The sequence below is a fragment of the Octopus sinensis genome, linkage group LG4, assembly GCF_006345805.1.
Source record: "Octopus sinensis linkage group LG4, ASM634580v1, whole genome shotgun sequence".
In the NCBI taxonomy this organism is placed as follows: domain Eukaryota; kingdom Metazoa; phylum Mollusca; class Cephalopoda; order Octopoda; family Octopodidae; genus Octopus; species Octopus sinensis.
Window position 1 is genome coordinate 85,929,524 of NC_043000.1, and position 22,246 is coordinate 85,951,769.

The 22,246-nt window shown below is 33.6% G+C and overlaps 1 protein-coding gene across 5 annotated transcripts in view; it reads right to left on the reverse strand.

Moving 5' to 3' along the window:
• Positions 1-22,246, reverse strand: part of LOC115210688 (thyroid receptor-interacting protein 11-like) — a 680,082-nt gene that overhangs the window by 27,649 nt on the left and 630,187 nt on the right. For all 5 annotated transcript variants that reach the window (XM_029779369.2, XM_036502228.1, XM_036502227.1 and 2 more), the window contains 3 exons: positions 20,581-20,679; positions 18,252-18,354; positions 14,713-14,792 (listed from right to left, as the gene is read on the reverse strand). In XM_029779369.2, coding sequence (XP_029635229.1) covers positions 14,713-14,792; positions 18,252-18,354; positions 20,581-20,679 — 282 coding nt within the window. The remainder of the gene's footprint in view (positions 1-14,712; positions 14,793-18,251; positions 18,355-20,580; positions 20,680-22,246) is intronic.

The window sequence follows — 22,246 nt, forward strand, 5'->3', positions numbered from 1 at the left end:
GCTGTCGTTTTAATGTCATTTTTTCCATGCTTGCATGAGTCAGATAAAATCCATTTCTGTGGTGACAGGATGCCATTCATGTCACCAACCCTCATCTGTCTCCAAGCAAAGCAATATTTGCTCATGGCCAGACATGTTTTACACAAAAGGCTGGAAATGAACCACATTGCTTGCATGATGGCTCACATAGAACCATCAGATGATGTCAAAACAAAGGGACACATAACTATGTATTACAGCTGACTTTTGTCATAGTTTTCATATCAGTCTTAACTCTCTTTGTTTTCTTTTATTTCCCACCATTAGTTCATTTCTAGGCTGTTTCCCACTTATAATAATATATACATATATATACATTTTTAATCAGTTCTTTATACTACTAAAAAGAGAGTGAAACAAACATGTTTGTCAGTACATAAATAATACTTTTATAATGCTTCACTCTACTTATCATCACGAGGGTGGACTGAAAAGCTCATAGGCTGATTATGAAGGAGTGATATTAGAGCTATGAAATATTGCATGTGTTAGTTTCAACTCTTCTTATTAATAACTGTATTGTTTCTTTCTAGGTAAACTGACATCTCACAGTTCAAAGAAGACTATGAAAGTAACTACTAGCGACTTCTCTTGAAAATGGACAAAATTTGGCATCACACTGCCATCAAATACCTGCAGAAAAAGGGTTTCACACATTTATTAAACAATGATAAACTAGCAATGTATTTTGAAATTTTAGTTTGTGGTTCCTTTGGATCTAATTAGCAAATGCATTCTAATATACAAAAGTAAAATGGGTGTGAATGATTAAATCCTGAATGCAGACTTAATTGGTTGAGAATTTAGCACTCCATTTGTTAAGCAAGGAATTCCTACATTGGCATGAATTGTAACAAAGAGGGAATGAAAGAATGTGTGACATCCATGCATCTATCACAGGAAACAGTGAAATGATGTAACTACAAATAACTTAATGATTTAGGTATAAAACCAGAAATTTTTGAAGTAAGGGGGTTAGTTACATTGACCCCAATACTCAATTGGTACTTTATTTAAATCACCCTGGAGAGATGAAAGCTAAGTTAACTGTAAACAACCTAATGTAAACAATCAAAGAAATGTTGCATGGCATTTTGTCTGATGCTCCACTGATTCTACTAATCTATCATCCTTATGTATTTACTAATAATTATATCTAATTTTAGCACAAGGCCAGCAATTTTGAGGTAAGGAGGCAAATCAATTACATCAAACCCCAGTACTTGACTGGTACATTATTTATTTGACTCTGAAAGGGTGAAAGGCAAAGTTGACCTTGGTGGGATTTGAACTCAGAATGTAAAAAGCCAGAAGAAATACTGCTCTATTCTCTAATGATTCTGCCAATTTAGCATCCTTAGGTGATTACTAATAATCACAACAGCACAGTTTCATAAATTTTAAAGAAAGTATATAGTTGATTGAAATATTCCTGACATATGATAGGTATGTATTTTATTGACACCCCTTCTACCATTTCTTGACTATATGGTAAACAAAGTTAACTCTGTAGAGAGATGAAACTAAATACAGCAATGCATTCAGTGTAAGTAGCTTATCATTTTTGTCATTTCACTACTTACAATGGTAAATAAAGAAAATAATATTATCATAGGTTTAATAATAATGTCATAAGTGCAATAGCAGTTTTAATAGACAAAAACAAACCTTCTGTGTTAAGTAATTCTATACATCACTGTGAATTCAATGCACAGTTTACAACCAACCAAACATCATTGAGTTAGATTTTAAAGAACTAAATAAGGACATACTTAATGTTTAGAAAGAAAATCATTAATGAATGAGAAAGAAAAGAATAATTGTTCTCTGCTTCTTTTGTTTACTTCATGATATTTTCTAACTGAAAGTGATGTAATTATTGATGGAACAGAATTCAAATAATATTGAGCGAAATAATATTGACTGAAATACTGTTTCCAAGAGTCTTAGGCTCAGACAATGGCACTGAGTTCACATAAAACTTCTAGGCAAATAATGTTACCTTACTCTGTTCCAAAATGTTATTCTTACTTCACAGAAAAGTGTTTGGAAGTTGGAAGCATATATAGCAGTAAAACATTTGTCCCTACTCCCATAAAAAAAACAAAAAAACTGAAATTGTAGATACTTGAATTTGCAGAATAATGATGCTTATGCATTAATGTAAAAATGTCAAAAAGTAAATCCCAGTACAGCAAAGCATTTTCAGCTGTGAAAGATAGATGTATTATTAACTAAAAAAGTTAATATCCTGTACCAGACATAACACTACACCTGTTCTTACTGCTCTGTAAATGGCCAGCCATAACAAACAATGTGTGTGTGTGCATATGTGTATAAATATATATATATAAGTATATTTATACATATATGGTATGGCCAATGTAACATGTGGGTGTAGAGAACAATTTTAATGGATGAGGAATGACTAACAAGAGAGATGGTTCTGGCTAGCAAGAAAGAAAAGTGGTATGAGGAGGGGGAGAAGAGCTATGGTGATAGAAGAGAGTAAAGTGAGAAGGGGAGTGATTGATTGAGCGATACATACATACATACATATATATATATATATATGTCACACCTGGAACCAAGCCTGAGTTGGATTTATGGTTTATATTGAATTTGGTTCTACATATGTACATACCTGGAGTATACACAAGATGTTTCATAGTTGTTTTACCTCATTGTGAACTCAATGCTATGGTACATAGCTGGTCTTGGTGTCCTATGTGTTGATGCAACTAGATTCTAATGAACCCTGTAACTAAATAACTAACCAATGTATGTATGTATGTATGTATGTATGTATGTATGTATGTATGTCTGTATGCATGTATGTACGTACGTACGTATGTATGTATGTATGTATGTATGTATGTTATGTATGTATGTATGTATGTATGTATGTATGTATGTATGTATGCATGCATGTATGTATGTACGTACGTATGTATACATATATAAATAATATATATACATTAAATATATATATGATATATATATATGTTGAATATTCATACATACACATTCTTTTATTCGTTTACTTGTTTCTGTCATTTGACTGCACTGCCTGTAGTTGAACAAAGCAACCCCAGGACTTATTCTTTGTAAGCCTAGTACTTATTCTCTCAGTCTCTTTTGCTGAACTGCTAAGTTACAGAGACATAAACATACTAACATTGGTTGTCAAGTGATGGTGGTGATGGTGGGGACAAACACAGACATACAAACATACACACACACATATCTATCTATCTATCTATATACATATATATATATACATGATGGGCTTCTTTCAGTTTCTGTCTACCAAATCCACTCACAAGGCTTTGGTCAACCCAAGGCTATAGTAGAAGATACTTGACCAAGATGCCATGCAGTGGGACTGAACCTAGAACCATGTGGTTGTTAAGCAAGCTACTTACTACACAATCACACCTACACCTATATATACATGTATACACACTTATATATAACATCTGCCTTGAGTCAACTGGCTCCTGAGGCCTGAATTTGTCTGGATTTTTAAGGTAGTTGAGCAACTGAGAGTACATGCCCTGGAGGTAATGCTGGTCCATCACAGCATTAACTCTCAGCTGCAGCAGGTACTCCTTTTTAGCAGAGTTTGACTGAAGCAATGTGAAATGAAGTGTTGTGCTCAAGAAGACAATTATCACCAGGCCCTAGAATCAAACACACAACATAATGATTGTAAGTGCTACACTCTAACTGCTAGGCTATGTGTCTTCACACACACACACACGCACACACACACACACATGCATACACACACGCACACACACGCACGCACACACACACACACATGCACACACACACCATGCACACACGCATACACACATTACAAAATTTTACAGCCAAATTTTGAGTTGCTGCTCAAAGTTGATCCAGATCATGTTTCTTGATATTTCAAATACTGTTGATTCTAGTGAGAGTTGCCTTTTTACATATCCCATTCCAACTGGGACTACATTGTCAAGAAACACAAACTCTGTGTTATGTTCTCTCTTGAAATCCTTAACTGGGATTATTTCCATGCTAGATGTGACCATTTCCATGTTAGGTGTGATTACTTTCATGCTAGGCATGGTTATTTCCATGCTAAGTGTAATAATTTTTATTCTTGGTGTGATCATTTCTATGCTCGGTATGATTATTTTCATGCTAGGTATAATTATTTCTATGTGATCATTTCCATGCTAGGTACAATCATTTCCATGCTGGATGTAATTATTTCCATGCTAGGCAACAGGATCTTGCAATTTGTGCTATTTATTTTCATGTTTCATTTTTTGATGGATATTTTCAGTTTGTCAATGACAAAAGACGTTCAGGTTGTGTTGTCAGTATCTTAACAAGCATGGTGTACAAATATCTTACAAATATGGACTCTAAAACCTGAAGATTACAAATATGAACTTTAAAATATGAAGATGACAGACCTGGGCTAGAATTTATTTGAAATATGGTGTTTCTATATTCAGAGTATTATTACAAGACAAGGCATAGAAATAGTCCCATAAGAAAAGTTATTCATATGGCAGATACCATTACCAAAGTAACAAAAAGAAGTAAGTTGAGCTGTAATAAGAAAGCCACATTCTCAGATTTGTGAAGTTACAGGGTTACTGTTAGCAATAGTGGTGGGCAGAATCTGATAAAAGAATTTGGTTCTGAATATTGCAGAGAGAGTGAAGATCTGGAGAGTGAAGATCTGGAGAGTGAAGATCTGGAGAGTGAAGATCTGGAGAGTGAAGATCTAGAGAGGTAGCTAAAGTAAAGAAGTATTAAAAATCTAACTGGAAATGAATGATACATTGAGGGTTCACACAGATACTGCATCACTGCTATTTTTATCTTTCCTCTTCTCTACCCAACTCATCCACAACCTCTCTTCTACAATACAGGTAGCTATGTAGGCCCTCTACAATAAGAAACATTTTCTGCTCTGGCCTTTTCTCTCATACTTTAACCCTTCATCTCCTCACATAAGGTTACTCCTCTCAGGCTTCTTAGACTTGTAAGTTGCATGGCAACTTAAATACTACTAGTAGCATGAAAAAAGCACCCAGTACTCATTGTAAAATGATTGGCATCAGGAAGGGCATCCAACCATAGAAATTATGTTAGAGTAGATAGTGGAGCATGACGCAGTCCTTGGACCTGTTGGATCACGTCAAACCATACAACTCTTGACAGTGTGAAACAAAGATGTTAAATGATAAAATGAGGATGATACTGATGTTATAACTTCTGCAGGTTTAGCCATGCTATTGAAAGACATTAAACCATAGATCAAATCTTTGATTTGGTCTCTTTGTAGGTAGAAAAAGTGAAATTGTATGACTAATTTCTAGTCTTCCTAGACCTTTATCAGGGAAAGAATGGCTGTCTTGAGTGTCACACACATTGAATGAATTAGTATATAACTCTATAACAAGTACACTGGGATACATTGATATTACAAACAGTACAATATTACTGCATTTTAAAGAATATTAGTTGTATAAGATAATTTTTGATATTTTTCTCGATTCAATGTGATGAAATGATGAAAAAACAAATATCATCTCATTTTATTATTATTATAAGTGACATTTAGGCAAATGGTACAAACAGAGGAATTGACAAGACTTCAAGGTGACATTTAATCAAATGTAACAATAAAACAATTGAAGAAATATATGTTTATGAAAAAACTTCCTTCATTTGATAAACATGTGGTAGTGTCATAATGATATCATAGTGATATCATGGTTAATCATGGTGATATCATGGTAGTGTTGTGGTGACATCACGATACTTTAGTATTAAAATACCTGAATATTTTTCATCAATTACTTATGAACCAACTTGCACATGTGTGTACGTAAATGCATGTGTGTATGAAAGTCTGTCTGTTTGTATGTATGGTTATATGTGTGTATGTATGTATGTATGTATGTATGTATGTATGTATGTATGTATGCATGTATGTATGAATGTATGCATGTTTACATGCATGTATATATGTATGTTTATGTATATGTATGCATGCATGCACGATTGCACACACACATATATACTAGAAGAACATTATGAATGACAATTTAGAATTATTTAAAAATTCTTTCCAGTTTTTATTGACTGTCACTCAAACATCTGTGATTTGGGGGTGGGTGGGTGAAAAGATGTTTGTTCATTTCTATTCAATGATCAGCAAAAGACAAACCTCTTTTAAGGTACTAATTTAACCCTGAAAAAATTGAACAATGAGCTAATTCCACACTTTGCCAATTTTATAGAGTTGCTCCTGCATGCAGCAGTACCACTGTGTCAAAGCATATGAAAAGTGAGGCAGACATGATTGCAGGTAATTAATTGTAATGGTGCAGGTAGGGCACAGTTATACAGAGTGTGATAGAAAAACCTGTCATATTTTATGTGGCCATTGGTGTAATAGTACTAAAGTTAGGCATATGGTAATAGTGTCTTCATGCAGCTAATGTTTTATCATTTTTCTTCAGTTACCATCAAGTTTAGACAGGTGCACATGCTTGCTATTAAAACGTTTATCAAGAATGGTAATCTGGGAGGTTTATTTTTTTGTTGCATTTTGTATAAGAATATAAACTTGTCACTTTTGACTGATAGCAAGCTTTTAGACAAAGTTTCCTGTCAGAAGATAACACAATACCCTGATGTGCTGCTTCCTACAACAGGAACTTATAAATTGTGATTTCTTCCTTCCCTTCTCCTCACCAGTTTTGGAAACTTTGAGAAAAAAAAAAGGTCATCTTTCTTCTCTATGACATATAGGGTACAACTGAAAAATCTCCCCTGTTTTACATGACTGTTGATGTGCCAGTTAATAAAGTTAGAAAGATAATAATGCTATCTTCATGTAGCTAATCTTTTATTGTTTTTTTTTTTTCAGTTGCCATCATGTTTTGAAATCAATGCATACTGAGTGTTTGATGCTGAAACATTTGTCGGACTGTAAAATGTGAGAGTTTTTTTGCTGGACTAAATGAAAAATGCTTGAAACATCCACACTCTACTGTTTATGAGAATATTTAGATTTTAGAAGTTATTGAGGAATTATTGAAAGAAATATAAGATAATGTTGCAAGAACTCATTGGATTGGATAACCCAATCTTCTGAGTTTTTATTAGCACCATATTTTTGATTAATATTATTTCTCATTGCATAAAAGAAATCATTATTTCTCATTATATTCAGTTATTTATTTAATCTATATCTAGGAGGTCCTGTGTAGAGCCTTGGGAGCTGCCTTCCCTTCTGACTGAAAGATTAAAAAAAAAACTTTTCTAAAAGTATACAAGAATTGAAATTTTAATGAAGGAGTTGAAATAAAAGGGACCAAAGAAGTATATGGCTATGCCAACATACTGTTACTGCAAAAATGGCTATAACAAAGTACTAAACTGTAATATATGACTATGAAACAATACTGTTACTGTAATATATGGTTATAACAAAATGTTATTACTACAAAAATACACACACTCACACACACACATACACACACACACATATATATAAAGAATCAATGGTCTTGTTTGAGCCCTAGGTTCATAAGGCTGGAGTACATATTCCACCCACTGGATGGGATGCTGGTTCATTCAGGGATTACTAATTTTTGTCAGCAGAGTGAATTGGAGCAACATGAAATGAAGTGTTTTGCTCAAGAACACAATAAATTGCCTGGTCTAGGAGTCAAAACTAAAATCTCACAATCATGAGTATAACACCCTAACCACTATATCACATGCCACTACACTGCAATATATGGCTATAACAAAATACTTTACTGTAATAATTGACTATGATAAAATACTGTTACTGCAGTATATGGCTATAATAAAATATTGCAATAGTAAATTCCCACTTCATATTATACCACAGAAGTGATAGGGAGGAATATCATATTTTATAGACAGTAAAATATTTAAAATAAATGATTCTTAAACCCAAAGGTCCCTGAGAGCAACAGGTAGCTCTAATCTCATAGTATAAAGCAAACAAATAATAAACACCCACTGATAGGTTTCCAGTCTATTATAGTTAATATTCTGAGATGATTTGGTGTCTCTTCTAGGAAACTTGATGAAAAGAGGTAATGTAAAATAAAGTCTTGAATCTAGAAACAAAAGAAAGATAGTAGCAACACGTTTTAACTCAAGAATCATGAGAAAGTTGTTCAATATCCTCTCACATTTGTATTTTGACTTGATATTATAATATACAGGAAAACAAACAAATATGTGAATGTGTACAGATAATACAATTATATGGTTGTTGACGGACACTAAGAGATAGTAAAAAAAAATTTTTAATAATGATTGTAAGATGAAAAGAAATGATATGTGTATAATTTGATAAAATAAAGTAGAAGGATGGTGTAATATTTGACAAACTACAGGAAATGTTTTGGAATTGGAGCCATCACATGTTTATTTATAAGTCAGAAGACTTGATGGTTAAACCAAGAAGGGAGTGTCTATATAATGGCTTAACTTGATAGAAATATCCAGCAAACAACCTTAAATAATACTCTACTATTTAAAAAAAATCAACATATCTAGCACTACATTGAATAATGTAGTATGATAATGTCTGAAGGAAAAAGACAAGCTGGTCATGACTGGGTGACTTGTATAATAATAGGCCTGCTCAGTCAGTTGTAAAAATAAAATGAGAACAGAATAAGATACAGTTTATGTTATAGAGTTAATGATAATAATAAAGGATGCGATAGGTGAAGGGAAGATATTTTTGAGGCCAAATTCTATGATATCAGTATGGAAAAAATGGTGATTAATTGAAGGATTGCAGCTATCAATTTTAGTAGTTATATTCAAAACTATGCTAAACTTCAAACAAAGCAATATATATTTTTATCTTTGTTTTATATCAATTTATCTAGGATAGCATAAAGAATATGGATTTTGTTGGCACAATTGTTTTTAAAACCACATTCTTTCTTTCTACTATTAACTATCATAAAAAAAGAGAAAAATATTAGAAAGCTTTAATATTTTCTGAAAATTATAAATTTCTAGAAAATTCTAACATTTCTATTTTAAAAAGAGAAAGATCAAATGATAACTTTGAAGTACACTGTTTTATAATCCAATTAATTTTATGATAATTTCATAGCTACAGCTGATGAAATGAAAGAGAGAGGGAAAGAGAGAAAGAGAGAAAGAGAGAAAAAGGAGTTTTAAAGCTGTTTTTTTTTTCACTTATAATGTAATACATTTGCCATTTTTTATTGATGTTGTGACAGTAGCCTGTGTGAATTTTAAGCCATATCTCTGTAATAGTTTGACAGCTTATCTCTTTTGTTTGAGAGTGTAACATCACTGCCAAGTTGGGATTTAGTGACATAAAATTATTGTGATCTATATAACGTTTTCGTGTGTTTGTATAACATTTATGCTTTTTTTTGTTTGAATATTTCCTAATACTTGTCTCTGTCTCTCTTTCCAGTCCCACCTTTTTTACTTGTACTCTCTCTTTTATAATGCTAGGAGCCATATATTTTCTCTATATTAAGAAACCTGTTCTCTTCTGGTCTCTTCTCTCTTACTCTTGATTCCTCCTTGCCTAGTGTAAAACTGCCTTCTTCTCTACAGTGGCACCATTCAATGAAAGTCAAGTAAAGCTGTACAGTGACTTCACTAGTGCTGGTGTCATGAGAAAAAAAAAAAAAGCACCCAGTGCACTCTGTAAAGTGATTGACACTTGGCAGCACATCCAGTTCTAGAAACCATGACAAAGCAGACACTGGAACATGACACAGTCCTATCATTTAACTCATGTTACTATGGAAGATAGATGTTAAAAGATGATCATGATGATGATGGTGATGACTTGAAGGTAAAACAAAGTATTAACAGAAATGTGGTATATAATTGAAGTGATTAAATTTTAAAATAAAAAAAAAAAAAACTAATCACACATGAGTTTAATGAAAGATTATGTAATAACTGAAAAACGAAAATAAGTTATTTGTGAAAGTTTTGTTACATTCTGTCATGACTAATGACAGAATGAAGAAGTAAAAAGAAGCTTAAAATCTTAGTTCCAATAAATACATTTAATTACTATCATAGGACATTCTCCCATAAATCAAATGAGAAGAATAATTTCATGGAGACCATTTCTGATTGATTAGACTAATTAAACAAATGTCTATGAAAAGATCTTGAAACAAAAATGAGTTTATCGAGAAGTGATGAGAAATTATGAAATTTCCTTTGGAACTGCTGAAACTTTCTTTGAGTATTTTAGAGCCAAGATAAATGTAAAATGTAATTCTGATGGCTGTTCAATACCAAAACAGGTGAAAATGTCATCAAATGCTCATGAAACTAATCAGTTGTAGAAATTAATAAAAAAAGAGAAAAGAGCAAATGGAGATAACTCAGATGGGCCTGTGGAATGAATCTTGATAAATAGTGAGGCACTGAATGGTGTACATAAAAAATATATTTCATAATTTATTAAAGTCTATACTTAGAGCAAGTAAATATAGACCCAGTGGCAGTTGTTGGAGGCTTTCAGAGATAAGGAGAGATAATTTACCTCTTGGAGTAAATAAATATAAACCTAGTGGTAGTTTTTGGAGGTAATCAAAGATATGGAGAAATAATTTACCCCTAGGAGTAAGTCAATATAAACTTAGTGGCAGTTAGGGGTTATCAAAATGAAGGGGAGAAAATTTCAAGAAATTTAGAACTAATCTCTCAAAGTTAATTTACATGCTTAGGGAAAAGTTTTAGCTTTGTTTACAGGCAAGAGGTAGGGGCCATCTCTCTATATATTTCTGTCAACATCAGCAGAGGTAATAGCTCCCTCAGTTTGTTTCCCTATTCTAATTTGCATAAATAAAAATTAAAATGAGTTATGGGAAATAACTGAAATGAACCAATGACATGAATTTGGATCAATAAGTTATGGGTTAATGCATTGAATGTTGTATGGCAATAAATCCTTAATTAAAATTACTTTTTTGGTTGAAGAAATAAGACAAAAATCTAGCAGTAATTGTTACTGACTATCAAAGGAAACCATCAAGGAATCTGAAGCCTCACCGATGTATTGTTGATAGGTACAAGCATGGATAGGCACTGGTGTGGCTATGTGTTTAAGAAGCTTGCTTCCCAACTATATGCACTCAGGTTCACATGCACTATGCAGTAGTATGGGCAAGTGTCTTTTACAATAGCCCTAGGATGACCAAAGCCTTCTGAGTGGATTTGGAAGATGGAAATTGAAAGAAGCATGTCTTCATATATATATGGCCAGATTGGAGCAATCTCAAGAATAATCAGCCGAAATTGCGAGGATAATCTGGTGCTTGGCTGAGGAAAGAAAACTTTGAATGACCTGTCCTTGTTTTCTTTGTATCATCTATCTAGATGTTTTGTTGTCCCTTTTTGTATCACCTAGCTGTCCAGATGTTTTGTGTTCTTGTCCCATTTTGTGTTTTATATATATATAATGTATATGTGTGTGTGTAACCTTGTCATGTGATGGTTGTAAACAAGCATCACCATCATACAAAGATGTTACTGAAGTCTTATTGATAGTGTTGATATTACTGACATACAAATGTTACCTGAAAAGTAAATGGGAATCTGAAAAGAACTTCTTAAGCATGCAGGTATGGTTGTGTGGTAAAGAAGTTTGCTTCCAAACTACATGGTTTTGGGTTCAGTTCCAAAAGTGGAACCTTGGGAAGGTGTCATCTGAGACAAACCAAAGCCTTGGGAGTGGATCTGGTAGACAGAAATTAAAACAAGGCGATTGTATATGTAACCAATCATATATATACACATACATATATTTCAAATCATACACATAAAGCTATAAATAATGGTATGTAAATACTGGGTTTAAAAACCCTTTAGGATAGAAAAGACAAAGGCTACCTGTGTGACAACCCACATTACTTGTAGACATGACAGGTGTTCTACCATTGTACCAAAGCAATCCTGCAAATTTCTCTATCCATTTTAGAAACCTTATTCTTATCAGGAAGAATTGTATTTTGTTGACATCATAGGAATTTTATAAACTTGCAAGAAAATGTGAACTAATTTATTTTGGAATATCTCAAAGTGCCCACATAAAGCCAGAAATAATAGCATGTAAACGCTGGGTTGGAAAACTCATTTTTGACAGAAAAAGACGAAAGCTACCCATATGTATATATGTGTGTATGTGTATATGTATATGCAAGTGTGTGTATGTGGAAGGTGCTCAAAAGTAATGAACACTAATGACATACAGGAGATAGATTTTCTCAAATGCCCAGAAGGTTCCTAGAAGTAGCAATAGTTTCTGTTACCTAGGTGATCTAATTAGCAGTAGAGGGGGATGCTCTGAAAGTATAGTTGCCAGGTGACAATAAGAGGGAAAATTTCAGAGAACTATTATCTCTGTTGGCAACAAAATGACTCTCTTCGAGAGTGGAAGGCAGAATGCATGATACTTGTGTACAAACATGATAGAAGGTAGCAAATTGTGGACTGTGAATACAGAGGATGTATAAAGGTTGGAAATTACTGAGGCTAACATACCCCCAAAAATTAGGCATAATAGGAATCAGATGTAGTGTGCAAGAGAGACGGCTGCACTGGTATGATTATGTAGTGCTTATGGATGAGACAGCTGCATAAAGAAGTGCTACTCACTAAATATGGATGGAGCCTGTGGAAGACTCAAGAAGACATCGCAGGAAGTAGTGAAGAATAACCTCTGGATGTTAAGCCTATATGACTTGACATTGCATGATAGTTACAAACAAGAGTCACCAGCATGCAAACGACACCAGTATGGTGTCCTTTGTTTCTGAACTTTCATGTAAACATGTCTGGTTGTGGGTAAATATTACCTTACTTGGAAATAGGTGAAGTTTGGTGACAGGAAGGGCATCCAGCCTATGAAATTCTGCCTCATAAAATTCGTCCATTATCATCATATAACATCCATTTTCTTGCTGGTATGGGTTGGATGGCATGAAAGGAGCTGGTGAGTCAGAGGACTGCACCAAACTCCAATTCCTGCTTTGGTATGGTTTCTATAGCTGAATGCCCTTGCTAATACCAACCACTTAGATAATGTACTGAGTGCTTTTTATATGGCACCTGCACTAGTAAAGTCATGAAATAACTTGCAAGGCAAGACTCACCTCTTCAACTGTGGAGGGAGTAGTATTGGGGGAGTTGGTTTTATGCCAGGTGATGAGAGATTAAAGTATGATAGAAAGACAAGGACAGGTGTCTTGCTATGGAGAAATATAAGGTTACTCACTGGGAAAAGAAAAATGATAGTGAAAATGTGTCAAGTCATAGATGAAAAATAAGATGGTATGGGATGATACTGAGAATGCATGATAAAGAGGTGGTTCCAAGGAAGAAGGACAATGGGTGCAGGAGACATATATAAGTGATATGCTTTTAGGTCCTAATTTTTTGTTTAGATGGATGGGTATTCTTCTCAAGTACAGTAAATTGTCAACCATCATGGTCTTTTGTCCTCTCTTTCATGAGGCTTAACATCCAGAGGTTATTCTTCACTACTTCCTGCGATGTCTTCTTGAGTCTTCCACAGGCTCCATCCATATTTAGTGAGTAGCACTTCTTTATGCAGCTGTCTCATCCATAAGCACTACATAATCATACCAGTGCAGCCGTCTCTCTTGCACACTACATCTGATTCCTATTATGCCTAATTTTTGGGGGTATGTTAGCCTCAGTAATTTCCAACCTTTATACATCCTCTGTATTCACAGTCCACATTTTGCTACCTTCTATCATGTTTGTACACAAGTATCATGCATTCTGCCTTCCACTCTCGAAGAGAGTCATTTTGTTGCCAACAGAGATAATAGTTCTCTGAAATTTTCCCTCTTATTGTCACCTGGCAACTATACTTTCAGAGCACCCCCCTCTACTGCTAATTAGATCACCTAGGTAACAGAAACTATTGCTACTTCTAGGAACCTTCTGGGCATTTGAGAAAATCTATCTCCTGTATGTCATTAGTGTTCATTGCTTTTGAGCACCTTCCACATACAAACATTACTTTCTTCATTAACCTTCCTATAATACCATGATACATGTTCATAGTTTGCATTGAGTACACTGTATGGAATTCCTACCTACACTTTTCCTACATATCAAACAAGGGGAGTGGGGTCTATCTTTTCCTGCTTAGTAGAATTTTGGACTTTGTTAAGTTAACTTTAAGGCTCTTTGATTCTAGATTTTGCTTCCACACTAGGAATTTCTTTTCTAATTCTATGACTGATTCTGTTATCAGAATGAAGTCTTCAGCATATAGTAGTTTTCAAGGGCAGCTAGTCTTAAATTCCTGTTATGGATTTGAGGACAATGATGAACAGAAGGGAATGAGGATGGTTTAGCTCCAGGTTAGCCTTCATCAAGTTGATCTATGGTTGAAGGTGTTCTAACTATGACTATCCTATGTTTTTTCAATTGTTGTCTATCTAAGACATTATTAAATACATCTGTTTTATTTAAGATAGTAGGATGTTATATGAGAAATATTTGGTTGTTGTTTCTAAATCTTCCATAGTAAAAAAGAATGAAGAATTTAATGTTTGGTATTACACTTACCTGATTGTTTATTAACAACTGATTCTCTTTCCAAGAGTCTGTAGTAACCACAATTTCTTCCTCTTCTTTCAGATCATTACCTGAATAATTTTTGAATTTAAGCATAAGATAAAATGAAATAGATATAAAACTATACTACAAATTTCGTTTTAGGATTTGGTTTGCAAGAGTTAAATAATTTCTGCGACCATGTCACCCTGAAAATCTGGCCACCTAACTTCTGATACTGCAACCCCCTTGATTATTATGTGTAGGGTGCAGTTGAGAGACCAACAAAACCCTTTGTAACACCAAAGATGAAGAGAGTATCAGAAAAAATACCAGGGTGCATTCTGTCTGATACACTAATGACTGTTAGTATTTATCTTTTACCTATTTTAGTCATGGAGCTTAACCCATGCTGTAGTACTGCCTTGAAGGATTTAGTCAAACAAATCAACCACAGAACTTACAGTCATGGCCAAAAGTTTGGAACATAGGTCTAAAAATTAGAATTTTTATATTAAATGTCCAAAGTTATATTAAAAGTAAGCAATTTGGTCTAGAGCTATATTTTTGATTTTGCCTATATTTCTTCTAAATTTGAACCATTAGATCAGTTATTAGGTAAGTATATCTCTATGTTGTATATATATATTTGAATCAAATTGTATTTGGGATAACAATTTTAATTTTTTAAAAAATGTTCCAAACTTTTGGCTACAACTGTACTTTTTTAAAGTCTGGCACTTATGTGCATTTCTTTTGTCAAACTACTATGTCACAGAAATTTAAATTAACCAACACTAATTGTTAAGAGATAGAGGGAGACAAAAATACAAATGTTGCCTATATAAATAAAATAAACTAAACTAAATAATGTAGGTGGATTTATGTTACACTTCCCTGCCACACAACAGCTTTTAACAACTAACAACTAATTGCTAGAAATAGCAATAATATCATCTTCAAATCTACTGCCTTAACAAAGGAAGTTGACATCGAATAATTGTTATACTGTGGATCCTCGTCCACTTGTATGTTATTATCAGCATTGTAATATTCTTGTTGCCACTATTATGCTGTGACGGTATTCCGTGTCTCATTATCTTTGATTTGCCTATCATGCTATAAGACAATGACTTGAAACTTGAACTCATATATAACTTGAACTCATATATAACATGTAACTGACACTGACTCCAAGTGAGAACTCCTACAATGACTCTACTACTACTGATCTTCTACAAAGACTGACTGTCTGATTTTATAGTGGCTTCTCATACCCCTTTGCCACATGGAAAGGGGAGCTTCACATAGCAGCCCCAGTCCATCCAAAGTACCTTGGATTGCAGGATGGCCTACTGTGCTTACCTTGGATCGTAGGGCGACCTGCTGTGCTTGAGGAGACCTGTTGAGTCAAGTACATCAACATTAAAATAAAAATCAAATGGAAATTGTAGTTGCGATACCCATGCCAGTGGCACGTAAAAAGCACCATCTGAATGTGGCCAATGCCAGCGCTGCCTTGACTGGCTTCTGTGCTGGTGGCACGTAAAAAGCACCAACCCATTGTTGCCGTTGCCAGCCTCCCCTGGCCCCTATGCCGGTGGCACGTAAAAAGCACCCACTACACTCATGGAGTGGTTGGCATTAGAAAGGGCATCCAGCTGTAGAAAACTGCCAGAATCAGACTGGAGCCTGGTGCAGCCTCCTGGCTTCCCAGACCCTGGTCGAACCGTCCAACCCATGCTAGCAAAGAAAACGGACGTTAAATGATGATGATGAATATTGTAGCCCATAAATATACAAACAGACACATTTATCATGACTGGAAACCCCTTGATCATAGGTCTGCTTGATCACTGTTGACTTAGGGTTAAATAAAAACTACAACAACAATTACTGCTTTGGATAATGAATGTTACAGAACAGTCTGAGAAGTTGATTAGAAATGCAGAATAAAATCTTTTACAGTTTTAAAAAATTTGTCAAAGAATTTGAAAGAAACTATCATGTGATATGGGAAGATTTTATTAATGGTTGGGGAGTAGCTCTCTGAACAAAGACAAAGGAGAAAGAACAATTTGAGGTTTTAGGAATGGGTTAAATATGTAGAACAGAAATAACTGAATAAACACTTGACTGTATTGTTCTGGTCTTGTGATCTAGATATACTGAACATCAGTCTGCAGTGGGACCATTCTGTGTGTTTAAAATAGTTTTACTTAGTAAGGTTCTTTTTTTGATTCTTATGGTTATAATGGTTATATGATAGTCTCCTACTTCTTTACTTAGTTCTTTGCATTTTTATTAAACTCTGCTGAGTTTAGGCAGTAGACGTAAGACAAGACAGTGTTCTATAGTATGGTCTGCTTCTTCATATTCATGGGTGGTTAGGCCAGTCTTGTAGCCTGATTTGACCATAGAGACTTTTAATCATCCCATTCTCATTTTCAAATGATTGAGTGTCACCCACTTTTCTATATTGTATTGTGCCTCTAGATAATACACTGTTTTCCCAGAGAAATAAAACTTAGGTCCACCACCAAGTCTATTTTCCCATTTAATGTAAGAGTATGCCAAGTAAAAAGTATAATATTGCCATTCTGCATCCTGCAAAGCTTGACATAGGCCTTTTGCCTACTGCATTTCCACTTTAGGCTGAATAGACCTTCCTTAGATAACCTAGTACTTGTGAGCTCCCTTGCTCGCATCATATTGGTGCCAATCTCAGCACAAGCACCTGATTACTATAGAAGACTGACTACTGGGAATCCTTGTCTCACACTGGCCAGGCAAACTCAAATTTTTTGGCAGCTAGGTTACAAGAACATGTCACAAATCTTTCCTTTAAGTACCACATCAAAAACACCAAATTGAAAGTTGGTTCCTGAAACAACATCCTATGGAAACTGGTCAACACCAAATGGCTCCTCATTTTGTGTGTCAAGCTGTGTCAAGCTTTACAGGGTGCAGAGTGGCAATAATATTATACATTTTACTTGGCCTACACATGTATTAAAAGTAAAAATAGACTTGGGTGGTGGACTTATGTTCTATTTCTCTGGGGAAACAGTGTATTATCTAGAGGCACAATGTGATATAGAAAAGTTGGTGCTCATAGCATTATGGTCCAGACAATAAAACTTAAGATTTCCTAAATAAATCACTAGTTGTGTATTATTACTAATAAGTTAACCTATTAATTAATGATTAATAACATTTACTGTTTGAGTTTGATTGTTTTTATTGATACCCTTTTAGTTAATTAAATCATCAATTGATGAATGAAATGGAACTGCCTTCTTTGCTCTGGATACTGGGTACTTTACTTGTAGAATGTCACTTTGTTCCAGAGATTAAATAATTATTCAAGGCAAGGCACATCAGATATTTTAGAGTTTGAGAAACAAGAAGCTTAATATTTATGGATTATTTCAACAAAACAGTAAAAAAGAAAAAAAAAACAGTCAATATATGCTGCTATAATTGATTTTGTAGCATTGTATAAAAAAGAAAATAAGGAAGATAAAAATATAAATTATAAAAAAAGCTACCCTTTGTTGGAGACTCGATTTCTTCAAGCAGTTCAAAATTATTCTGATTCTTGTCATTCATGTCCACTGTTTGCGTTTCTGATGTTCTGACAGATTTCTGTTGCTAAATTCATGATAAAAATATTAAAGAATTAAATATAGACTCTTGCCACCAATTTCTTCATGGTTGTTATATCTTAGACATTCAGAATGTTTTTACTTTTTGATTTATTCCAAAGACAGACATATTTCTTATGAAAACACAGATGGAATAAAAAAAATACATAAAAAGAAATTACTTACTTTCAGAATTTTCTCTCCTTAGAAGAGAAATTTTGTTATTTTAGCATGATTTCAACAATCTTAGAAAAATTATTGAAATCTAATGAAAATGTATTGAATGGAAATTGTAGTTGCAATACCCGTGCCAGTAGCATGTAAAAAGCACCATCCGAATGTGGCCAATGCCAGCGCTGCCTTGACTGGCTTCTGTGCTGGTGGCACATAAAAAGCACCAACCGATTGTTGCCGTTGCCAGCATGTTGTCTGATAGCTATTTGGCCATTTGCATGGCATTTCATCGGTTAAAGTGTTATTTTTTAAAGAAAGAAATGGTGTCAGCACAGCAAAAATTATTTAAGTTATGTGGGAAAACATTGAAAAATAAGAGAATAAAAAGCCAAAAATGTCAGATGCATAATGACTAGAAACCAAAGTAAAAGGTAGGCTAATGAAAAATTAGTACCATAACATGTAACATATGCTAGAATGCAGGGAAAAAAATATGAAAAAGAACCCAGCAAATCCAAAGTCTGTGATGCCAAGTTGTATGGTTGAGAAATCATTACTAAAACATATTGAATCTAGGAATCAGTAAAAGAGAAGTTATGAGTGCATGAAATTAAACAAACAGTCCAAGAATCTGTAAAAGGAATTATAGTGAAATGAAGCAAATGTCATTAATACTGTAGGTTAGAATTTAGGGAAATGGGTTTAGTTTGGATAACTTGCTGTTATTGGGAGATGTTTAATTCTAAATGCTTATTTAGAAAACATAAGAAATCTGTGATAAGGCTAAATAAATGAAATTCTCTCTAATCAGGAGAATGTTCTTCAAATTCACTTGAAATATCAACTATCACAGCTCCACTTCCTTTTTGTTTTTGCTATATTTCATGTTTTCATGATAAGTTATTGGAATATCATGTATAGCATTAGTTTATTTGCCTTTCACAATCTATTTATTCTCCAGACTAAAGTGAAGTACCCTGAGCTGTTTCTATGTATTCAACTTCTTGTGTGGTCTTGTACGTAAGTGAAATAACACTTACATAACAAGTTCTATTGAACATTAAATCAGTAAACAATGGCAAATATGAAGATTAACAGTCATAAGAGGAAGGAATATAAACAACATGAAGATAACAACTATAAGAAAACAAAAACAACAACAGTGTGAAAATAACAACTGTTAGAAAAAGAAAAACAACAACAATGTGAAGATAACATCTTTTAGGGAAAAAGAAAGCCAAAATAATATGAAAATAAAAACTATTAGGGGAAGAAAAATGCAATAACAACATGAAAATAATAATAATAATAATAATAATAATAATAATAATAATAATAATAATAATAATAATAATAATAAAAATAAAATTGCAACAACTGCAAACAACCTGTCGGTTGCTGAGTGGTTCTCTTGAAAGTTATCAATATCACCATCAAAATAAACCTATTTATCAACAGATATATGCTCTCCTCTTCAACATTCACAAAATGGTATAGATAGATTACCACCCATATGGTCACAAATGACAGCTAGAGAATTACTGGTCTTTATCAACTGTGATGACAAGTTTCACTCAGATTTCCCAGTTGAGTGGTTAATTGTAGGAAAGACATACATAAAAATGCTTCCTACAATAACACTTGGCAGAAATATATAAATTTTTATTAAATTATTTCATTCTAAAAGATAACTGATGAAAAACAGTAAGAAGATTGAATAAGAGTAGAATTAGAAAATTTAGAAATCAGAAAATGCTTAAAAAGGAAAAAAAAAATGCCCGATCAACTCTTTCGATAGTTTTGTAAGCTAGGTAAATGTATAATTATTTCCATAGTGACTCTACTGATAATAGTTGATGGTGGTGGTGATGATGATGGTGATGGGGATGATAGTGATGATGACAACAATGTGATGATTATATTGATGATGATGAGACAGAAGAGAAAAAGAAGATCATCATTGTTGTTGTCATTTTCATTATCATCACCACCAACCTTCCCTTGGCAAGACCTTCATCATCATCCCCATCCAACCCCTAAACCCCTCTCAATTTCTGACCTGAGTGGCTTCATACATATTTTGTAATGTTTCACATTCTGCTCTTTGAATGGCATTTTTCTCTTTCTCTTCTGAAAGAAGGATTTCTATATTCTTTATCTGCAAATGAAGAAGGAAAATGAAATTACTTCTAAAATTTTATGGTAAATTCTTGTTAAAATTTACTTGATTTAAATTAATAGACTAATCTTAATTAACGATTCAACTTGTCAGAGTTTCAGAATTTTTTTAGCAAAAAGACACAAAAACAAAACAAAAACAAAAACAGACAAAAACAAAAAAAAAACCAATAAAAAACCAGCCAAGATATCAAAATAAACTCTATCCCACCATTAAGTGAGAGATTCGTTAACAAAAATGAAAAAGAATCTAAGACCTAATTAGTTAAAATATTCAAGAACTATCAATGGAAATGAATGAATATATGTGTGTATGTGTGAGTGCATGTCTGTGTGTGTTTGTGTATGTATGTTTGTGTATATGTGTGAGTGTTTGTACTTGCATGTATGTCTATGTGTGGTGTTTGTGTGCACATGAGTGTATGTATATATGTATGTATGTATGTGTGTGTGAGAGAGAGAGAAAGAGAGAAAATGTGTGTGTGTGTGTGAGAGAGAGAGAAAATGTATGTGTATGTGTGCACATGAATGTATGTATATATGTATGTATGTGTGTGTGTGTGAGAGAGAGAGAGAGAGAAAATGTGTGTGTATGTGTGTGTGTGTGTATTTGTGTGTCTGTGCATGTATCTGTGTCTTTTCATCTCTGTGAGCGTGTATGCCTATGTGTGTGCCTGTGAGTGTTATTATGTAAGACAAACTCCACATGATCATTGTGAAGAAAGTGAGATAATGTATCTTCAATTCCTTGTGAAAAGGATGAAAACTCTACTTGATGAGTCACAGTCCTCTCCCTCACTATATTACTAGTGTTCTTCAAACTAATCAAAACTAGTCTTGTTTTCATTTACATATATCATATATACATGCACATGTATGTATATATATATGAATTACAACACTGACAGAGGGGTCTACTGAATATATTTCTAATTTTTAAAAATTTCTTTCATGTACATTTTATTCCAGTAATGCTTATTGAGGTAGAAACATCACCTTGTTAGTAGCTGTCAAGCTCTTTTGTAATGCAAGTCAGATTGTATGTGATTCTACCATGATAATATAATTAAATAATATAGGAAAACCGTGAATGAACATAATTTTATCTCACCTAATCAGAATTGCTAACAATGACCAAACTGTTTTTGTTCAGCTTCCCTTTTCTCAAGGTAAATTATTAAAAAAATTAAGAATTTACCTAAGTACCTTCATTTAGTATATTCTGCCTCAGATTCTGTGTGTGAGTGTATGTGCGCGCGTGTGTGTGTGTGTGTGTGTGTGTATGTGTATGTATGTATGTGTGTGTGTGTATATATATATATATATATATATATATATAGATGCACACACACACACACATTATTAGTTATGATATATAACTGGTTAAGATGTTTCCATTGGTTTCACATCAAATATTGCCAACAGACAATATTGACATTACATGAAACTGATGGTAACATCTTGACCAGTGACACACCAGAACCAGTAATCTATTGTTTAATGATGTAAAAATATACCCACTCTTATTATTTATATTGAATGTACTT